The following is a 21505-nucleotide window of genomic DNA, read 5'->3' as shown; positions in this document are numbered from 1 at the left end:
GGGGAGGGGACAGATGGAGACATAGAGAGGGGGGGGGGGACAGATGGAGACATAGAGAGAGGGGGGGGGACGGATGGAGATGGAGAGGGGGGGGGGGCAGATGGAGATGGAGAGAGGGGGGGGGAGGAGACAGATGGAGATGGAGAGAGAGGGGGGTGAGGGGACAGATGGAGATGGAGAGAGAGGGGGGAGGGGACAGATGGAGATGGAGAGAGAGGGGGGAGGGGACAGATGGAGATGGAGAGAGAGGGGGGGAGGGGACAGATGGAGATGGAGAGGGAGAGGGGTAGAGAGAGGGGGGAAGGGACAGATGGTGAGGGAGAGGGAGAGGGTAGAGAGAGGGGGAGGGGACAGATGAAGAGGGATGGGGGACAGACGGAGAGAGAGGGGGAAGGGGACAGACGGAGAGGGAGAGGGAAGAGGACAGATGGAGAGGGAGGGGGGGAGGGGACAGATGGAGAGGGAGGGGGGGAGGGGACAGATGGAGAGGGAGGGGGGGAGGGGACAGATGGAGAGGGAGGGGGGGAGGGGACAGATGGAGAGGGAGGGGAAAGGTGATAGAGAGAGAGGGAGGGAGAGAAGAAGAGGAGGAGGTGGTAGAGGGAGAGGGGGTGTGTGTGTGAGTGTGCGTGTGTGTGTGCGTGTACGCTTGAGTGTGTATGTGTGTGTGAGTGCGCGCGTGTGTGTATGTGTGTGTGTGAGTGCGCGCGTGTGTGTATGTGTGTGTGTGAGTGCACGCGTGTGTGTATGTGTGTGTGTGAGTGTGCGCGTGTGTGTATGTGTGTGTGTGAGTGCACGTGTGTGTGTGTGTGTGCATGAGTGCGCGCGTGTGTGTATGTGTGTGTGCATGCATGTGTGTGTGTAAGCATATGTGTGTGTGCATGCATGTGTGTGTGCAAGCATATGTGTGTGTGCATGCATGTGTGTGTGCAAGCATATGTGTGTGTGCATGCATGTGTGTGTGCAAGCATATGTGTGTGTGCATGCATATGTGTGTGCGAGTGTGCATGTGTGTTTGTTTTTGTAAATAGGTTGTTATGAGCCTAAGTATTTGTATATTAGCAGGCCTAACTGGAGAAATACTGAGAAGTATGTAAATGTACAAGTTGAGTGTATGTCAAAGGATAAGCGTGTCTTAGTTTATTCACTGGAAAGCAAGTGAATGAATAAACATGAATTCATATCCAAATTGATGTGTATGTGTTTCAATGCAAGTACCCACACAATGGTATTTGAAGAATTTTGTATTTGAGAGCCTATGTGTATACATGCTTTATCAGCCAACAATAGCATTTGCCCTTAATCATTGCAAAATATACATCAGCAATATAACAAGTCACTGTAATGTGCATCTATATATTTGATTCGAAATTCGATATTATCAAGATTCAATCACCATTTTAAAAAAAATTCAATAACAATAAAATTCATTAACACAAAAATTAAAACAAAAAAGACAGTAAGATTCTCCAGCAATGGCATCACAATCCGCAAGAGTTCCCACACCGCTGCTGCTGTTTATGAAAAGCACCGTTGTTATTTTGGCCGAGCTATTTTCACTTCTTTTTCTTGCCCTTCCTCTTACGCATATCAGGCATCTGTTGGCCTCCAGACTGGCTGCTGCTCGAAGTGTAGTTCTTACCAAATTTCTCCTTACAGAGGTTGTTGAAGAATTCTTCCAGGTCTGGATCACTGGAGAAAGAGAAATAAAGAAATATGTTATAAAGAATAATAACAATAATGACAATGAGGATAACAATATTTGTATGTATGTATGCAGGCATGTGTATATATATTCATATATGTGTGCGTATGTATATATGTGTGTGTGTGTGTATATATATATATATATATATATATATATATATATATATATATATATATATATATATATATATATATATATATATATATATATATATATATATATGTATGTATATATATGTATATATATATATATATATATTTACATATATATATGTATATATATAATATATATATATAAATATATATATGTATGTATATATATGTAAATATAAATATAAATAAATACATATATATATATATATATATATATATATATATGTATGTATGTATGTATACCTATTTACATATGTATATCTATATACATATGTATATCTACACAGACATGTATATCTACATACATATGTATATTCACAGACAGAGACTGATACAGATATCTATAAAAATAAAACAAAGATCAAGCTTGTGAGATTCCTTCTGAGAAATAATCTACAAACAATATAATCACTTGATTTACTGCCATTATGTGGCCCACTCTTACAGGTGTGCAGAAGTAGGCTGGTTGCACATGAGCACTCGCAAGAGGTGATGAGACTCCAAGACTCCCCCTTTGCAGGGTAATTTTCTCTTTTTCTGCATAAGCATACTTAGCTTTTTTTGCCACTATCTGAAAATGAGCCCAAAATAAAAATATCACTACAAACCTCGGAAACTCTGGGGTGTTCCGCTTCGAAGGGGGATTTTTCTTCCCAGATACAATCCGGTACTGGACACTGTGGGTGTTTGCTTGGAGGTGCTTCAGGTTCTCACTCTGACATGCCGCCCATTCACTGATGTCATACACGGCTCCCTCCATGCACGCAAAGTACCTCCATCGAAGACCTAGCATAGTGCTTTCTGCCCATATGTCACCCTGCAAAACCATGTAGGTGTATTAACAGTTTGGTTATTTGCATCATTCCAACACCGTGTACAGTGGCTAATGACAGTATTTGTGCCCTAAAAGCAAATTATTTAACAGAAATCTATTTCCTGTTCAGAGTTCATGGTATGACATTTCATGTCCATCAATGCAGGCAAACGTTTTTACACCCAAAATAACTCTTAAAGTATACCCCTTGTCAGTCCAAAAGTATTGGTTCACTTTGGGAATTCTCCAAATAAAAACATTCAAGATAAAACCAGCATAAATCTGAGGAGAGCAAAACTGATAAATATTCCTCTTATTTACAGAAAATGTATAATAATAGTATTCATTCTACTAATCAAGGAAAATCACAGATGTGATGGAAAACATTATTGTGAATATATAGAGCATATACTTGACTGAAAATAATTTATTTTGTTATTATTATCCATAATCATGAAGTCTGCTGCAAATTCTATTCAAAATATTCATTACCAAGAATTAATGACCCATTCTCAGTTCATATCATCTTACCTCCCTCGCAGCATGGTGTATCTGGCATTCCGCACAGTGTCTTGCCGCATAAATAGGCTTGGTTAACTTGGTGCGTCGATGCCTCTTGTTGCAGTTGGTGCAGCGTATGGTGTTTGCGGCTTCGTCGAGTTTCTCCTGGAGCCGCGTTAAGAGTGATGCCAGCTCCCCCCACGCACCTTCTAACTGAACTTCTGCTAAACTAGCATTATATTCTCGTCGGCGATCCTGTTGAAGACCAAGCAGAGGATTATTCCATTGCACCTCTTACTTTCATGATCATTGCCATTGCCACTATCTCATAATTATTTTCGCTTTATCAGGAGGAGGAAGAGGTAGCGGATATATAAAATAAAACAAGAAAATCCTTCTCACCGGCTCTCCTATAATTTCAAAGGCATGTGCCAGAATTTTGAAGGCTTCCTCTGCTCCTGGTTGCTTGTTCTTGTCTGGGTGCACCAGAAACGCTTGCCGTTTATAGTACTTCTTGATATCCTCGTCCGTGCAGTCTTGCGTCACCCCAAGGATGTTGTATGGGTCTTTCCCCTTACATGCCAAGAGTCGCTTCATGGCCTCCTCCCCAGTCGTTGGCAAAGAGATATTGCATTCGAGGCCATTTGAGACTTTGTTTTCCTTTCCTGCAAGGGGAAACATGAATAATAAGTGCTTTAGCATCTGATTTCAAGCTCTGAAAAGCCTGGCTCTTGAAAAAAATGAAAATACACAAGTACAAAATTTTTTCTTTTGGGCACCCTCAACAGCGAGGACTGCCTGCAGTGCCAGCCCCACCCACTGCACCACTACAGCCCAGCTCGCCACCACCAGTTCTGCAAAAGGGAAGAGCAGAGGGGGTGTTCATAATAAACAACTCAATTTGGGTAAATGACATTGATTATTAGATTATAGTATGTGCCTGTAGACCAAAAGGAAGCTCAGACTTTGCTCTTGCTATTGCTTTTTTATTTCATTCAGATTGGATTAGGTCTTAGAGGACAGCATCAAAAAATGTAAAATGGAGTGGCAGTGATGTCATCCCTGATGCTGCCATCCAGCCCACTAAATGCTATGGTTAGTCCTGTGATCACGTGCGCGCTTGCCTTCAGCCATCCTCTATGCTTCACCTCACACTCCAACAAACACACAGACACCCCCACGCAGGCACACGCACATATGTAAATTTTCACAAATGCACACAAACACACACATGCACACATGCATGCACACACACATATACACAAAAGTGCACGTGGGCGTACTCTCATACACTTGTGCACAAGCTCACACACACACAAACACTCGCCTGCATGCCTGCACATAAACTAAGATTTGATATGAAGTACACATGGCAAATGATAGCTAAACAATAACATACTACCGTGAGGTCCCAATACAATATGTTTTTTGCATGTAGGCCTACTAAAGCAAGCTTTGCACGCAATTTTTATTTCTTTTCTTTATATTTCATCATAAATCATAATGTATCATTCATGTGTATTGGTATATGGTGTAAAAATCATTATTTGAACTGATATCAATATGAAATTACTTTATTATAAGCCAAATTAATGGTCAGAACAAGTGTAAAGGCCATTTAGTTCAAATAAGTGAAAATGCACTGTCACTCCATGTTGCTTACACCCCAGTTACACCATGAAATATTCCGAGATGGAGTCAAACAATCAAAGGGCAGCTTCCTTACACATGTAACAATACATTGGGACCAATAACTAAATTTGACTCCCCCGACTCCACATGGCACCCCATCGCAATATCATCATCCATAGTCATTTATGTATTTTTAAAGTTTTAGGACCATCATTATTTAGATTAGTTTAGTTTTCTTTATGACAACGAATATATCTAACATTTCAAACAAGAATATTTATTTTATAAAAAAAAAAAAAAAAAAAAAAAAAAAAAAAATTGGAACAGATCAATTTACAAATTATTCTATCTACTGCAAACAATAATACTGATTGTCATGCCAATATTCTCACTCCAAAGTACATTAAATGAGTATTTTTCATATACAAGATTATTATATTTTGTGGGAAAAAAAAAAAAAAAAAAAAAAAAAAAAAAAAAAAAAAATATATATATATATATATATATATATATATATATATATATATATATATATATATATTATATATACAGGAAAAGAACTCTTTAACCATATTTAGAAGCCGAAAAGAAAAGTTTCCAAGCAGCTACAAAATCTGCGTGCAGGGCTGGCCAAGACTCTGCCCGCTCCTGAGTTGGAGCGCGAGCCCCAATACAGCGTCACACTGGTGGGACACCCAGCATTTTTTTTTTTTTTTTTTTGAGTGTCTCATATGTGGGATACCCATCATAACTGGGTTAAGTGGTGTCCAAAATTCAAACAGCATATCTCTGTTTGGCCTCTCCCCAGTGCTCAGTACCATCTAGCTTGTACAATTTTTCTGTACTTGAAAACCTGTCATTTGCATTTTAAAGAGTGTAGAGTGGATTTATGCATTTAGGGAAAAAATGTGAGATGAAGTTTTATTTTACTGATAGAAATTAAAAAAAAAAAAAATACAAAGGCAGTATTGCAAAAAAAGGAAATAAAAATATTGGCACACAGCATGACCTTTCTAAAGTTACTATGGGATAGTGGGGTAAAAATCATATATGAAAAGAATCATAATTTTTTACTTTACTGCATGCAAAATAAATCACTGAGTTATCATTTTAGGATTAAATGATTGCAGCAAAGTAGGCATCAGCCAAGACAGATATTTAAACCCTAGGGGAAAGTATGCTCCTACAGCCACCTATGTGTTATTTGTGCATTTAGGTTGGGATTCATTCATTTGTCCACTTGTGCAGCACCATGTCAAATCTCAGCTCATGTTTTTCCATTTTGTATTATCCTTGTTGTATGAAATGCAAACTTGAAAAACTTGTTTTTTTAATTTTTACACCATTTTTAACTTCCTAAATACCTGCTGTGAGTGAAATTAGCTATATCCCCCACCCAAAGCACCTGATTCCCCCCAGGATACCACAAGATTGTTGACTTGATTTGGGGACTTAATCTCTGACAGGTGCAATTCTGTTGGTAATGATTACCATCGACTTTGTTTCCCATGTTAAATCAGGCTGGCATAACAATACTTCAACATTATCCAGTGTTACACACTCTCACCTGACATTTTTATATGTTCCTTATCCGAGTTCCAGAAGACATTGGTCCACTTAGTCCAGTAGTATCGGCCGTTAAGCATGAGCCAGGCCCATGTTTCCTTGAGCCTGGCCCAGACTACTGTCATGAGGTGGAGTGAGAGGCGGGAGCTCATGACCATGACATCAGCAGAGAGGGTGCCCAGCCATAGGACTGCCTGCAGTGCCAGCCCCACCCACTGCACCACTACAGCCCAGCTCGCTACCACCAGTTCTGCAAAAGGGAAGAGCAAAGGGGGTGTTCTCAAGAGCCATGAAAAATAAAAGGATACTAGATCACACAAGAAAACGTAGTGTTTAAAGGTACTAGTAACCCACTAACGCAGGTATATTTTGAAGCCGAAAATAATAGTTTCCAGGTGGCTACAAAATCAGCACGCGGGTCTGGCCCAGTATTTGCCAGCGCGCCTGCCACGGCCCGTGACGGAATCGGAGCACAAGCTCCAATCCAACGTCACTGGCGGGATACCCGGCAATTTTTATTTTTTCGGGTGTCTCATATGTGGGACACCCATCGTAAATGGGTTAAGATTAAGATTCCAAAATGAAAATATTCATGTATCACAAAATTATAATAAAAGATGGATAAATGTTACTCAAGTATAACTTTTTAAATCCTACAATGCAAGACTACTGGATCCACTAAATGGCTGACATGAAACAGAATATTATGCTCTAAAATCCTCCAACATTTCAAATGCCTATTTATTGGGAGTCTATATGACAGATCATCCTCTAAGTTAAATGCTTCCTTACCTGAATGCGTAAATGATGTTCCTTTTCGCCTCCTCTGGGTTCCCCTTTTCGACTGGTTTTCCCGATTTCTCTCAAATCTCTCGTGATTATTCGGCACCTGTTTTCTACTTGCTGCCCGGCCTCCGTTGCTGCTGCTATTGCTATTGCTATTGTTGCTGTTACTGCTATTGCTAGCACTGTGCTCTGCTGTGAGAAAAATAATTATATCAACAAATACAACTCATTTAATTGCTAAATAACTATTTTTCTAAAAAGAACAGAAAAAAAAATCATAAAAAACATTCTGAAAAACTCCACACAACCCTACTCCCCCACTCCCATTATTTCAACAGCCCACCCGGCTCGTCTTACTCCTGTCTTCCGAAGCGAGACACAAATGGGTGGGATAGCGTGAGTGTTGGAATGGTATAGGTTGCCAAATGGCTCTTTTCTGACTCGCAGTAGGAGAATCTCAATATCATGATATGATTAAACTGGAGAAATGAAAATGAACATACAGAAAAAAAGGCAAAAGTGGCAAAGGGAAAAAAAAAAAAAAACATGAACAAGTTACCATAGATAGATAAGGAGCATTACCAGTCAAATAAAACTAACATCTTGAACAAATTATGAATGTGAAATATGGTCTTACCATTTTAAAAGTACATGGTGCAATAATTTACTTATCCCTATCTTGCAAGAACATAGTTGGTTACAAAAAACAGTTTTAAAAAATAACTGCATAATAAGCATTCAAAATTATATTGGTATCTTCATACTTTTTTTTCATACAGAAAGAGGGAAAAGCAGGAATTAGAACTTGGTTTATCTTACATTCATGATTATATAAATAGATTATGAAAGTAGAAACTGAAAGGCATATATCTTCCAGGAGCAGAAATGCACTAGGATATTACCTCAGAAAATAGGTAAAAATAGGTAAAATAATGTGTATAAATATATTTTTAAACAACAAACAAGACCTCTTCCTCACATTCAAGGAAAAGAATATATTTTCCTACTGATAATGATAAATATATGAAAAATAAAAGACAAGTCTGTGATAGGCAAACCCCCAACCAATCAATACAGGTGTGTAACCTGAAGCCAGAAATCTGACACCTATCTCAATAAGAAAGACCTTACTTACCTTTAAATAATCCTATTTTCATACTGCCTTGTGATGAATCCCTTTTCTTTTCAAAATCCAATTGCCTAATCAATATTTTTTAGTGTCAACACATACTTTAGTTTTAACCAAAATTTTCACCCTCTATAATTTGCTATTATTCTGTAAAATCTAACTTTACTAAAACTAAACTCTTTATATCCCAAAAGAAAGTCATAAAAAACATACCAAATTTTTTCTCTTCTTTGCTCATCTGCGTACTCTTGGTCTTATTGCTGTCACTACGAGTGATGTCATTATTGTTGTTGTTGGCCGTGCTACTCTCACAGGCATTGACACTACTTGCAGGACTGCTCTCAGCATGATGACTACTGCTGTTGGTTGGCGAAGCAGGGGGGGCCGTTGTTGAGGTGCTTGCATTCAGGTTATTATTGATGTATGACGTTCGTCTGAAATGATGGCAGCATTGTGAGGAGTCAAAGTGAGGCAAGCAGATGGATATAGTAAAACATTTCTAAAGGTAAGGTGACATTTTCTTCCTCTTTCACTTTGGCATTGTTAATTTTTTTTTACAAATTTATCGTAATTCATTAAAACACTTTATCTGGTTATTAACCCATATGCAGCTGATTATTCAAGGTTTCCTAATACTTGCATATAACCACAAAGATTCTATATCAAGAATAGTTAGTTTATTATATATATTTATGTAATTTTATTTTCTAAGCTTTTCTTGGACAGTAAAGAGAGCAAGGTACAGCCATTTGTTAAGACAATTCTGTCAATGCAGTACAACAACAAAATCCTTCATGAACATTCATGTCTGCAATTGTGTAGTGTGGGTATCGCTAGTACTATCATGTTAGTATACAGCTATGGTAGTCGACTGCATACATACAAAAATACAAATAAATATACATGTGCAATTTCGGGCTATGATTTCCTTATCACCAAAGACCAAAAGTAACCACTGGAAGGTTTAAATGGGAAAAAGTATTTTCGTACATAAAAACAAGATGATGTGGCAACACTAAAACTGAAACAGCCAATTGCTCACAAGAGAAAGATGGTATGAGGAGTATATCAAATTTCAATACTTTACCATAAAAAATATACATACTTGTACAACAGCTGTCATATACTATATATATATATATTTTTTTTTTACTGTCATTTGTTATCTAGTATTTTTCCTAAGGTTATTTCAAGATTCATTTTCATTTAGCAATATTTTTTATCTCTTTGGTGGGCTAAATCTATCATCTGATCACTCTTCAAAATTTTTAACTTAACCCATCGCCGACAGGTAAAAATTTTGGCAAGTGGACATATGCATGGGCTTGTTGGCGCGCATCGGCCGTTTCCCCTGTTTGCGCACAGCTCAATCAGTAGTTTGCGAGCGACATTTAGCACCTAAAAGCTTTTATTTTGCTAAAATTTATAAAAATATTAACATTTTGAATGTTTACCTTCATTATAGGTGCCATTGTCTAAAATCTTTACCATATAAATGAAGCCGCTACTATCGGAAAAAAACAACCTCCGTTTGACGAGCCAGTGGTGCGGGAATGGGCATGACACGATGCCCCCAGCATTCGGTCCACAACAGCCATGGCATGTACGTACATGCCACCAGGTGGCAACGGGTTAAGTTCCCAATTAATATGAAGTGGAATTCATGAAAGGTCATACACTGTGAGATTTGATAATAACTGTAAAAAAATATTTGGCTCTGCAGTTTTGTCAAACCTTTTCACAAACATGTCTTTTAGCTGATTCTTGTCTGTCACTCGGCCAAAGTTTAAGACAAGTCTGAAGGGGCTTTTGCATTACATCCACTGGTAAATGAGGATTGAATATTCCATCCAAGGGCCATGTCTTGAAGAGCGCCAATTCCAGGGAGGACACCATTCCATACTTACGATCCTATCCCTACCTGCCATGACCTATGGCACAGGGTGTCTTATAGCAAATTTAACCCACTTGCAATGATCCCTTTGGAGGGTGATAATCCCCATTTCAGGGCGGTATCAAAATTGGTGCACAGACCAGTCCAGGAACCTGCCTGCACACCACCCACATCGGGCCACAAAATCAGAGCACAAGCTCCAGTCTAGCGTCACACCAGTGGGACAGCTGGCCAATGTCTATATTCCGGGCATAACATATGTATAACACCCGGCGCAAGTGGGTTAACATGAAAATATTAAAATATTACACAAATAACAATGTTACTTATCATTATTGTTATTGTATAAAATTGACTACCTAGAACAGCGGTTCCTAAATTGGGGACCCTGTCATAAAATGTATGGGGGCATAATCAGAGGATATGTATACAAAAAACAATGAAGTCTAGAAAGTAAACATTGTCTATATTCCGGGCATCACATATGTATAACACCCGGCGCAAGTGGGTTAACATGAAAATATTAAAATATTACACAAATAACAATGTTACTTATCATTATTGTTATTGTATAAAATTGACTACCTAGAACAGCGGTTCCTAAATTGGGGACCCTGTCATAAAATGTATGGGGGCATAATCAGAGGATATGTATACAAAAAACAATGAAGTCTAGAAAGTAAACAGTCAGTAGAGGGAACATAAGAGGTTCAGGACAGGGTTCTGCAATGCCTTACTGATAGACATCCCATTTTTTTTCCGTGCAACTACCTTTTTCATCTGATTCTGATTATCTGTTCTTGACATCAAACAGGACATTCAGACTACTAATTAATTCAATCTTAACATAATTCTAAGGCTTCCTATGCTATGTTTTTTGCTATAATGCCAGTTTAACCTCAGGCAGGCTATTCAGGTAGGAGTTGAGGTGACTGCTCTCTCTGAGGTGAGAAGACCAGGCACCAGCATGATCAGTATGGGTCAGCACACCTATTACTGGTTGGGCTGAGGCAATGCTCACCATCTCCAGGGAGTACCCATAGCCATCTCCAACTTCAACCTTCAGTAGTAGAGGTTGCTATGATTGATGAGACAAGTGCATTATGGCATTGAGACTGAATCATGCTTTTGGCTTTGTGTCTCTTACTGCTGTATACACTTCTACCGATGTCTGTAAACTTGATGAGAAAGAGGTGTTCTACACTAAATTCATATCTGTGGCAGAAAAATGTCCCTGGGTGGGTGTTTCATGCTCAGGGTGATGTTAAGCCTAGGTAATGTTAAGTGCTTGCATGTATTCTTGCTTTCAGCTGCTACCACTGGCTAGCCTAGTGCAAAAAAGGGAGAAGCTATGCACAAGCCTCCCCCTGCCGGTTTATAGTCTCTCCATCATCAAGACTTCTGTAGTGCTTCTTCATGGCCACCAATGGAAACTGGGCACCTTGCAGTCCCAAGCCAAATTGTATGCGATCTCAGTGCACCAGGAGGCCCTAGAGGTATGGAGTCATGGCCCACCAGCATGTGGACATGCCCTGGCCCCATACCAACTCCTGCCCTTCAGCCCCATGGGGTCAACAGGTGGTTCAGAAGAGGTGGGCTTTACCAGTCCTCCCCCCATATATCAACCATGTGGCAGTGCATCGTGTAAATGGAAACGCTGGGGGGTGGGGTACTGCCACTCCTACCCAGCAAGTGAGGCGGGTTGTAGGTCCTGTTGGGAGGCAACTGCTGGGATGCAGGGTAGGAACAGGAGTTACTCTTTCTCCCTGCACACTGGCAGCCTCCAATCCAGTGTGAGGTCCAAGGGGCATAGCCTACGGGAACCCCACAGGCAGACGTTGGGCCCCATAGCCTGCTGCCCCTCTTTATATAGGGAAACATTGGCAGGGGTAGCAGAGGAGGCATCAACCCAGAGAAGCCTATCCTTGTGAGGTATATTTTGTCAAAGTCAGATTCTATGACTTTTCAGGAATATTGTCCACTTCATGAATATTTACTCAATGCTGATGGGAAAATGTTTTGTTCAATTTAGTATTGTTTTGTTAAATGTTTCTGTACATAGATGGCTCTGCCAGTGCTTAGCTACAAAGGAGTTAATTAGCAGATCTTGAGACTTCAACTTTCTTAGCAGGGTAAACAGGTGATAGATAAGTTCTCATAACTGGCTCATTGGTGACTTAATAAGTATGGAGCCATCTAAATGTAAAAATAATTACTAAACTGAACACACAGTGGGCATGGCCTGTATGCACATGCCATCCCCAGCAGCAAGTAGTTATGGATTAACTGTATAATTAAATATCTAATCTTATTAAACAACATTTCTAAGTTTAACCAATTCACGCCGGTATATTTTGAAGCCAAAAATAAAATATTCCGGGCGGCTACAAAATCGGTGGGCGGATCTTCCCCGGCGCCCAGTAATGTTTATTTTTTCGGGTGTCTCATATATGGGACATCCGTCGTTATTGGGTTAAAGGAAAAATTAAAATAAAATAATGATGATAATAATTCAAAAAAGTTTATAATGGCCTAATCTTTTCTCATGCTGGTAAAAGATTCTTTTGTGGGCTTCTAAACAGAATGATTGTATTCTTACTTTTTTAAATGTGCTTACAGGATGATAATCAGCCATCATTAAATAGCATATTTATGCAGGTCTATTCTGTACCACATATTTCTGAGTTGACCATCTGTCTTATTCTCTCCAAGAAAAATAGGAATATAAATGATGTTAACCACCAAAATGAACTGTTAATTTCTTTCTCTTCTTTAACCCATTAATGCCGTTATATTTTGAAGCCGAAAATAAAAGATTCCGGGTGGCTACAAAATAGGCCCGCAGGGCTGGCCCGGATTCTGCCCAGGCCATTGGCGGGACACCCGGCAATGTTTATATTTTCGAGTGTCTCATATGTTGGACACTCGCCGTTAGTGGGTTAAAACACTCACACTACTAATTACAGTTAATTGTTTCTTTTAAAACATTAAAAAATTAAAGATCATGTCCTGATTACTAACATTCAATAGGTATTAAAAACGGCTATATAAAGCATGATTTTCGGTTGGCATGTGAGCACTAAATATACTATCTATTATCAGTGTTATTGACAGCAATATTGCAAGCTTTTTATATCTGATTACAGGGGAGCAACAAGCACTCACAATAACAAATAAAACTGGAAGTTCTTAATAGTATTCAGTACTAAGAAAAACACAACAAAAAATTGATGTTTCTACAAGTCTCACCATGTACCAGCTTATCTATGCTATACAAAATTATTATGTGTCCGCAATATACACATTTATAAAATAAAATAAGCCGCATGGGTATTTGGAAACTAGGCAGTTTAATTGTGTTAAAAGAAAAAAGTTATTTACACTTGATGGCAGTTACCCCTAAGGAGTCTAGAAATAGATCCACACATATCAAAACCAATCTATATACATTTTGATTTCATCACTTTTTATGAAATACAGCATATATACTAGATCTTGTAAATGTCCAGCAAAAAAAGTAAAACTGCTGCTACAAAATTTTATTCTAAAAAATTATCTATGCAAAAATTAGATGATGGCACAAATCATTTATACACTGAACATACACACACACTGGTGTTTTCATTCTAAATCTTGGAGTAGCACTGAATGACTGATCTCTCAATTCCAAGTCTTATCTCCTCAGTTATCTATTGTAAGAGGAACCCCAGGGCAGCTCCACAACCTCTTGAAGTTAATAATCTATTCTCAAGATAAGCAGCAATCATTGCTAAGAGCCCAAATCAAAAGCAAACTAGCACACAAATTTATTATCATTGTACAATCCTATTTCACTGAAAAAATATCAATGGCGGGGACATGTACTCCTGCGATAATATTCATGTGAAGGAATCACTATTCACATTCAAGAAGTCCTTTTAGATAGGTACTTTAGTGTACAATCACTCCTTCAACTGACTTATATTCATGACCAGAGAAAATGCTTTGCAGTTGAACCTTCTCAATATTTAAAAAAGTCTCCATGATGAGAGGGCTTATCAAAAATCAAGCCACAGTATGGTAATTCTAAATCATAATGGAACTATCACTAAACAACATATATTAATAAACAAAATACTTCTAAATTCAGTAAACTGACTATGAGCAAACTCAGGTCTTCCCTCTCATTTTACTTTTTGTACTGTGCTGCATTATAATGCACATGCTCTCCTAGACAGTATAGATATTTCATTTTCCTACCTTCAAAGAATAAAAGGTGATTCTGGAAAATGCACAGTTGCAAAGATGTAAAAAATTCATTTCATAATACAGCTATGCAAATTTGGGTCTTATGCATAAACAACTAATTTCAAAACCTATGCAAACTTATACCCTAAAATTATTAATGTAAGCCTAATCTAGGTAAATTTGTCTTTTACAATTCTCATTAAAATTACTAAACAAGGAGGCAGAAAATATGCTGATAAAAAATTAAAAATCAACCTCTTGTTGACACTAGATGATATATCTAGAAGGGAAGGTTGTCAATTCCAAAGACATAGTAAAATAATATCACTCTACAATGTTTCATACATTTGTGACAGTGCCTTAGATCAGAAAAAAATGATGTAAAGGTAAGGACTTCAGCACAGTTTGTCTCTTGCATACAATTCAATATTGCTCTATCTATTTCTGCACATCATGTTTGTTAAAGAGCTGATGAGACTAGATACTAAGGCTGCTATGAAGTTTCAACAAGCATTGTGTTTGATAACATGATATAACAATGTATTTTCTTCTTGTGAACACAATTTAGGAAACAAATGTTGTTTGATCAGAAAGTTTCAAGTCTTAATAACCCCTTGGATCCAGTTGCTTCACAGCAATCACATGGCCCAAAATATGGACATTAGGCTTGTGTTATTGGCTGTTCTGGCGGGTATGTAGCACGAAGGCCGGATGTACACAAACATTTGTATGCTACTTTTTTTTCTTCTTCTTCTTTTTAATGCATAAGCATTTTTAGCTTTTTGGCCATTTTAAAATGTCCAGATGTCATTTGATTTGCTTTATCCAGATGGTAAGAAAATGCTTTCCCTGCAAAGACTCCATATCATCCCTCTAGGTAGTCCATAACCATTTTGTTCTCTGTAATTTTTCATTTTTTTTTTTTTAATTCAATTTTCTGTAATACAACCTGCAGCGTCAGTCACAGTGGGCAAGAATAGGATGCTGACCATGGAAATGGCAAACGCTCTTCCAGTCATGGCTCACAGACACTACATTCCAGACTTGTTTAATGATGGAAATAATGCAATAGACCCTTCCTATATGCCAAATGAGTCTAATCAACCTCAAAGAGGTTTTTGCACTCATGGTGAGTCTTTTCCTTTAGCCAAAACACTCATGACAGTAAGTTGACATCACCCGGTGCCAGATTTTACCATGATGGCATGTTCACATCACCCACCCCTAAGCTAAATTTTTTCATGATTTGATGGTCACATCATCCAGATCAAAGGGATCCATGTTCCAGTATGTAGCCCAAAATCTGGCTTACTTGAGTGGGTGTGTGGTTTGTTGGCCAGGTGCACATGAACTTATGTGTGGTGACAAGATTCCATGCCCCCCTTTTGGAATGTTATTTTCTCTTGTTCTGCATAACTATTTTTAGTTTTTTTGCCATTTTCTAATGTCTATAGTTGTCATTTGATTTGCTGTATCCAGACAGTAACAGACTATTTTACTTGCACAAACTCCATACCATCTCTCTAGGCATCAAACTCCATACCATCTCTCTAGGCATCCCATTATCACCATAACTCAGTGCAACAATAATAACAAAGTAACATTTTGTTATTAGTGTCTTTTTTTCTTTTTGTAATATTCAATTTTCTGTAATAGAACCTGTGCCACTGGTCACAGCAGTAAGGAATAGGATCCCAAGCATGGAAATGGCTTCCTCCCTGAAGCCGGCACTCTTCCAATCATGGCTCACAGATGGTGTACTCCACATTAGAGGGGCAATAACCCCTCTAATCACTTTCCAATGTTTAATGTTTAATGTTTGAACCAAATAAATGTGCTAGACATCAAAGGTCATATAGCACTCTGGTAAAATATTGTGCTGTAAAGGGTAAAGAGGAGTTAAAGATTAGGATAAAATGTGTTAGATAAAGATTAGAGAGCATTATAAGATAGTATGGTAGTGAAAAGGGAAAAAAGGGGAGTAAGAGAACTAGAGCAGAGATTAGTAGAATGGGGAGGGTTATGGCAGTAGGGCAACTGAGTAAATTATAGTGTATCTGTCACTGGGGAAGGTATAGGAACAATGTTCAAGGAAATAGAGATAGATATTGGAAAAGTAGGAGAAGAATCTGGGGATAGGGAAAAGTGTTAGATGTCAAAGTTTAGAGGGTGTTACAGGGAAGTATGGTAACGAAAAGGGAAAAGAGGGAGGTAAATGAAGTAGAGCAGGGATTAGTAAAATGGGAAAGGTTAATGGGGTAGAGCAATGAATGAGTGAACTGCATTGTATCTGTGACAGGGGAAGGAATAGGGACATTGTTCAAGGAAAACAGAGGTGGTTGTTGGAGAAGTAGGAAGAAAAGAATCCGGGGGATGAAAAATGGGGCCTGGGGGAGGTGGTGAAGTATCAGAAAGAATGTCTGGAGGGGAGGAGTCTGGAGAAGGACACTGTTGTGATAGAATGGATTCATGTGAGTATTAAAGTGGGAACAACAGAGAGGGTGGGGTATGTTGGGATGGTGTAGGAGGAAGAGGGGTGGAGGGAACTTGAGGAGGAGGAGGATGGATCTCTGCAAATAATGAAATGTAAGAGTAGGAACAGAGGGATTGGGGGTGGGTGAGGGAGCAAAGTGTTCCCTTGGATCATCTTTAGGAAGTTTTGGATGTCTTCAAGGGTTTCTGGAGGGGAGTTGGGTGTCGAGGACTGAGAAACAAAGGTTCTCTTATGAGAAGAGGACATAGATATCTAAGGAGCATACAAAGAGGAAGGTTTAGGAGAGGATGTAGTAGGAGAGGGTGGAGTGGAATGTTTAGGCTGCCTGCTGAGACAAATAAAGTGAGGAGAGGTAGGTATTGAGGAAGTGGTAGATTTAGACTGACAAACAAATTTGACCAGGGGATAGGGTGAGTATGCATAGGAAAGAGATACTGGGGGAGATGCTGAAACATCTTGTGAAGATGGTAGAGGAGCAGAGTGAAGGACTGTTTTAGAATAAGTTGAGAGAGAAAAACCTTGTTGTCATGCTTCTTGTCTGGCCTCACACAGAATGAGGCCTAGTTTAAATCTGAGGACTGCTACGTCACATTCAAGCTTATAGGCAGAGCAGCTCCTACAAAATACATTATGGGAGTCTCCACAAATGGCACATGTATGTCAATGAGAAGGGCAATTGGGCTGTGGAGCAACAGTGTTTGGTTGGGTGGCCAAAATGCCAACATTTCTGACACTGACAAGGAAGGGGTCAATATGGTCAGACATGGTAGGACAATCCACCAATATGAACTTCATGAGGGAGGTCATGTCTACGGAAGCTAATCCTGGCAATATTGACAGGAATTTGGCTGGCCTCTGGGAGGAATAGTGTAACACTGTACTACCACAGCATCATAATCAGCAAATCAGGTAAGTAGGTCATTTTCAGTCTGACCAATCCTTGTTGTAGATAGGACAAGTATTTGGAGAGATAGAAACAGTTCCAGTGCAAGTATTAAGAGAGGGGTGAGATTTGACAGGAATGAGTTTGCCAGTGAGGTCAGTTAGAGTAGATAGTGAACAAGCTTGGGATTACCTTGCCTACTTGTTTTTGGAGGCACTATTGAAAGAGAAGGGTATTCTCAGAATAGGGGGCTGTGAGGGGGATCACAAAGAATCAATCCCACTTTGCTGGGCCAAAAAGAGTACTCAAAAGGTGTGCAGAGGTAGAAGCAGCAGAAGGACGAGGGCGAGAAGAAGATGGGGTGGTATGGAGTGGAGTAGTTCTGTGAGGGGAAGGACAATAAAGATGAAGTGTAGTAACAAGGGAAGAGGGGGCAGACATTGAGTGATGGAGAGGAGAATGTTGGGAGAGAGGAATGGTTGCTTTCAGGAGGTTGAGTAATAACCTGGGTGGGTGTTTTGGAATGGATAGAGTTGTCAGTAAGTGTCTAAGAGGGGGTATTAGTATCAGTGGTCAGAGCTATAGTCAAAGGAGGGGCAAGGGTCAGAAAACCATCAAAATCAAATTTAGATAGGCTAGTTGATGGGAGGGGCAAGCCTTAATGCCCCTTCATTACTGGTAATGGTGAGCCAAATAAAATGGGGAAAGGAAATGGTCTACCCCTCAGGGTCCCCAGAATTCCTAGAATAAGGTAAATGTGTAATGCACAAATAAAGACTAGCAGTGCCATCTGATCTAGGACTCATTTGGGCTAGCAGGTAACAGACTTATGTTTGAAAAGTTTTATTTTACACGGCAGAAAATATATGTATTCCTCTGGCATGGCAAAATATTATTGAATAGTAGGGTATCAAAGCTGAAAATTTTACCCATTGTTTAAAAGCAAAAAGAGAAACATTTAACCCGTTGGATCTGGTTGCGTAATAGAAATCACTGTGCTGAAAACATGGGCATTGGATTACATAAGTGGCCAACATTCCAGGTATGCGGCATGTAGGCCGGGCGTGCATGAACACCCATGTGTGGTGACAAGACTGTGCCTCTCCTTTACAAAGTTATTTTGTGTAAACGTTTTTTTTAGCATTATCACCATTTTCCAATGTCCATATATGTCTTTTGATTTGCTTTATCCAGATGGTTATAGCTTATTTTCCTTGCACAGTCCATATCATCTCTCAATGTGGTAAATAACTCAATGCAAGGAGAAAAAAAATGGAATATTTGGTTATTGGTGTAATCTTTCTCATTTTTTTGTAATTTAAAATTTTATGTAATACAATCTGCACCACCGGTCACAGCAGCCAGGAATACAAAGCACAGCATGAAAATGCATCCTAAATGGAGCCGGCACTCTTCCAGTCGCTGCTTACGCACGTTACATTCCACATTCATATATCGATAAGAATAATGCTAAAAAGCCAAATGAGTCAAATCACACTCTATGAGGTTTGTGCACTCGTGGCAAGTCTTTTCAGTCACCTAGGCCTTTGCTCATGATGGCAAGCTCACATCACCCAGGCCTTTGCTCATGACGGCAAGCTCACATCACCCAGGCCTTTGCTCATGATGGCAAGCTCACATCACCCAGGCTTTTGCTCATGACGGCAAGCTCACATATACCAGGCCTTTGCTCATGATGGCAAGCTCACATCACCCAGGCCTTTGCTCATGACGGCAAGCTCACATCACCCAGGCCTTTGCTCATGATGGCAAGCTCACATCAACCAGGCCTTTGCTCATGATGGCAAGCTCACATCACCCAGGCTTTTGCTCATGACGGCAAGCTTGCATCACCCAGGCCGCAGCCAACATGTTCACAGCACCTGGCCCTTGACTCAAGTTTTCCATGATGTTACCGCAACATTATCCAGGTCCAATGGGTAAAATAAAATATATCACAAACATAAAATCACAATAACTTAAATAGAAATAAATCATGTATTTATACTTGTATAATAAACATATGAAAAGAGACCAAGATAATGTTGTGGATAGCTCTTCCAATAGCAGAGGAGAATGAATGACAGGAAAGGATGGAGTTCTTGGAGAAGGGGTAGACGATAGCTGGTATCGAAGGCCTAGTGGGGTTGGTGGTAGTAAAGAGGACACTCCCATGTGGCTTTTTAGGCTGGAGCAAAAATCCTAATCAGTACCAATTGTACTAATTTTCACGCATTGTATCCCATTATCACCAAAATATATATGAGAAAGCTAACTGATTTTTAAAAGTTAAAGCTCTATGAAGGCAACTTTGCTTCACCATACAATTCACAAATATGCTCAAATGAGGTATTCCTTAGATTTTTTAGATTAAAGCTTACTCCACTTCACCTTAAAAAAGCAATTCAATCTATACCAGACACAGTATTCAGACATTTAAATTTCATTCGATTCCTGGACAAGCATGATGCCTTATTACATATACATGACTAACAATATCTTTCATTGATTGCTTAATCAGTTGTAAAATAATCCTGAATTGTACTATGTTCTCTAGTATTCATTTAATCACTTTAAGTATCTTTTCACATACTAATATAGAATAAAAAAAAGGAGAAAAATTCATTACAATACACAGCATTCTTATAATAGTAAGCAATATAGTTAAATGTAGTATGGCCTTACCTTGGAGGTTGCTTTTGCTGATTGGAGTTGACCTTGTTATTTAACTGGTCATTCCCACGTGCCGTGTTGCCCTCGTGGTGAGTGCTGCTGCTAGTCTTCTCTGGTGTGTTCTTCTTGGTGTCCTTAGAGCTTGATTTTTTTGATTGGTGTGTGGGACTACTTGCCGGCAATCTGTATGACATGGATCCATTTCCTATGAGCGTGTCCATTCCCTCCCCCCAATCATAGTGCTCATAGGCACTGATGCGGCCATTGCTTAGTCCTATGTCACTCAGGTCAAAGTCATCTAGTCCCACTCTTGAGGATGAAATGTGGGTGTCACCCTTGCTAAGGAACCTGCTGCTGTGGCCACCACTCCCACCATTATTGCCACTGCTGCTCCCACTGTTGGAGTTCCTCTGCTTTGACTTAGCGCTGCTGCCATGCTGGTTGTGATTCTGTAGGTCTGGACGGGTTGTTATTGGACCAGGTGAAGGGGACTGAGGTGGCTGATTGGCAGGGATCGGGGAAGGTGACTGAGGGTAACTGCTGACACCACTACTTCCACTGCTGCTGTTTGCAACACTGTTGCCACTGCTTGCCCCTGTCCCAGAGCCACTCTGCTTTCCCTCCTGCACTGTATTCTTACTCAGGACATCCGAGTAAGATGGCTTGTTGGTTCGTGCAGGTTGAGATGCTGTTACATTAGAGTTTCTCTTGCCACTGCTGCCACTGCTACTACTGTTGCTGCATTGAGAAGCCATGGGAACATCATTTGTCACCTGGACCGGGCTCCGGCTTACAGCCACAGGAGAAGCCTGTGACACTACAGGTCCCTTGTTCTGGTCAGATGTCAAGTTGCTGCGGAAGGGATCAAAAGGCCCAAACCAGCTACCCAGGGAGGCCGTGAAATTGGAGAGCTTTGCTGTGATGTTATTGACGCTGCCCTCATCCATCATGCGGTCATGTTCACTGGGATAGAAGCCAACTGATTGGTTGTAGGAGGACTGTAGATTTTGTGGGTCACCTTGAAGGGTTGGAGGAGGAGGGGTCCC

The 21505-nt window shown here is 39.7% G+C and overlaps 1 protein-coding gene across 2 annotated transcripts in view; it reads right to left on the bottom strand.

The window, feature by feature from the left end:
* Positions 1 to 1226: 1226 nt before the first annotated feature.
* LOC113827478 (dnaJ homolog dnj-5) overlaps positions 1227 to 21505 on the bottom strand; it is a 28775-nt gene continuing 8496 nt past the window's right edge. The window contains exons 2-9 of one of the 2 annotated variants that reach the window (XM_070143150.1): positions 20472 to 21505; positions 8502 to 8722; positions 7166 to 7351; positions 6375 to 6623; positions 3578 to 3840; positions 3206 to 3430; positions 2469 to 2677; positions 1227 to 1692 (exon numbers count right to left, since the gene is read on the bottom strand). The exon at positions 20472 to 21505 is cut by the window's right edge and continues 614 nt beyond it. In XM_070143150.1, coding sequence (XP_069999251.1) covers positions 1557 to 1692; positions 2469 to 2677; positions 3206 to 3430; positions 3578 to 3840; positions 6375 to 6623; positions 7166 to 7351; positions 8502 to 8722; positions 20472 to 21505 — 2523 coding nt within the window. In that variant the 3' untranslated portion in view covers positions 1227 to 1556. The remainder of the gene's footprint in view (positions 1693 to 2468; positions 2678 to 3205; positions 3431 to 3577; positions 3841 to 6374; positions 6624 to 7165; positions 7352 to 8501; positions 8723 to 20471) is intronic. The other variant, XM_070143149.1, reaches the window with a different exon arrangement.

This window comes from Penaeus vannamei, chromosome 30 (genome assembly GCF_042767895.1).
Source record: "Penaeus vannamei isolate JL-2024 chromosome 30, ASM4276789v1, whole genome shotgun sequence".
Lineage (NCBI taxonomy): Eukaryota > Metazoa > Arthropoda > Malacostraca > Decapoda > Penaeidae > Penaeus > Penaeus vannamei.
This window is presented reverse-complemented; position numbering and strand designations above follow the sequence as displayed.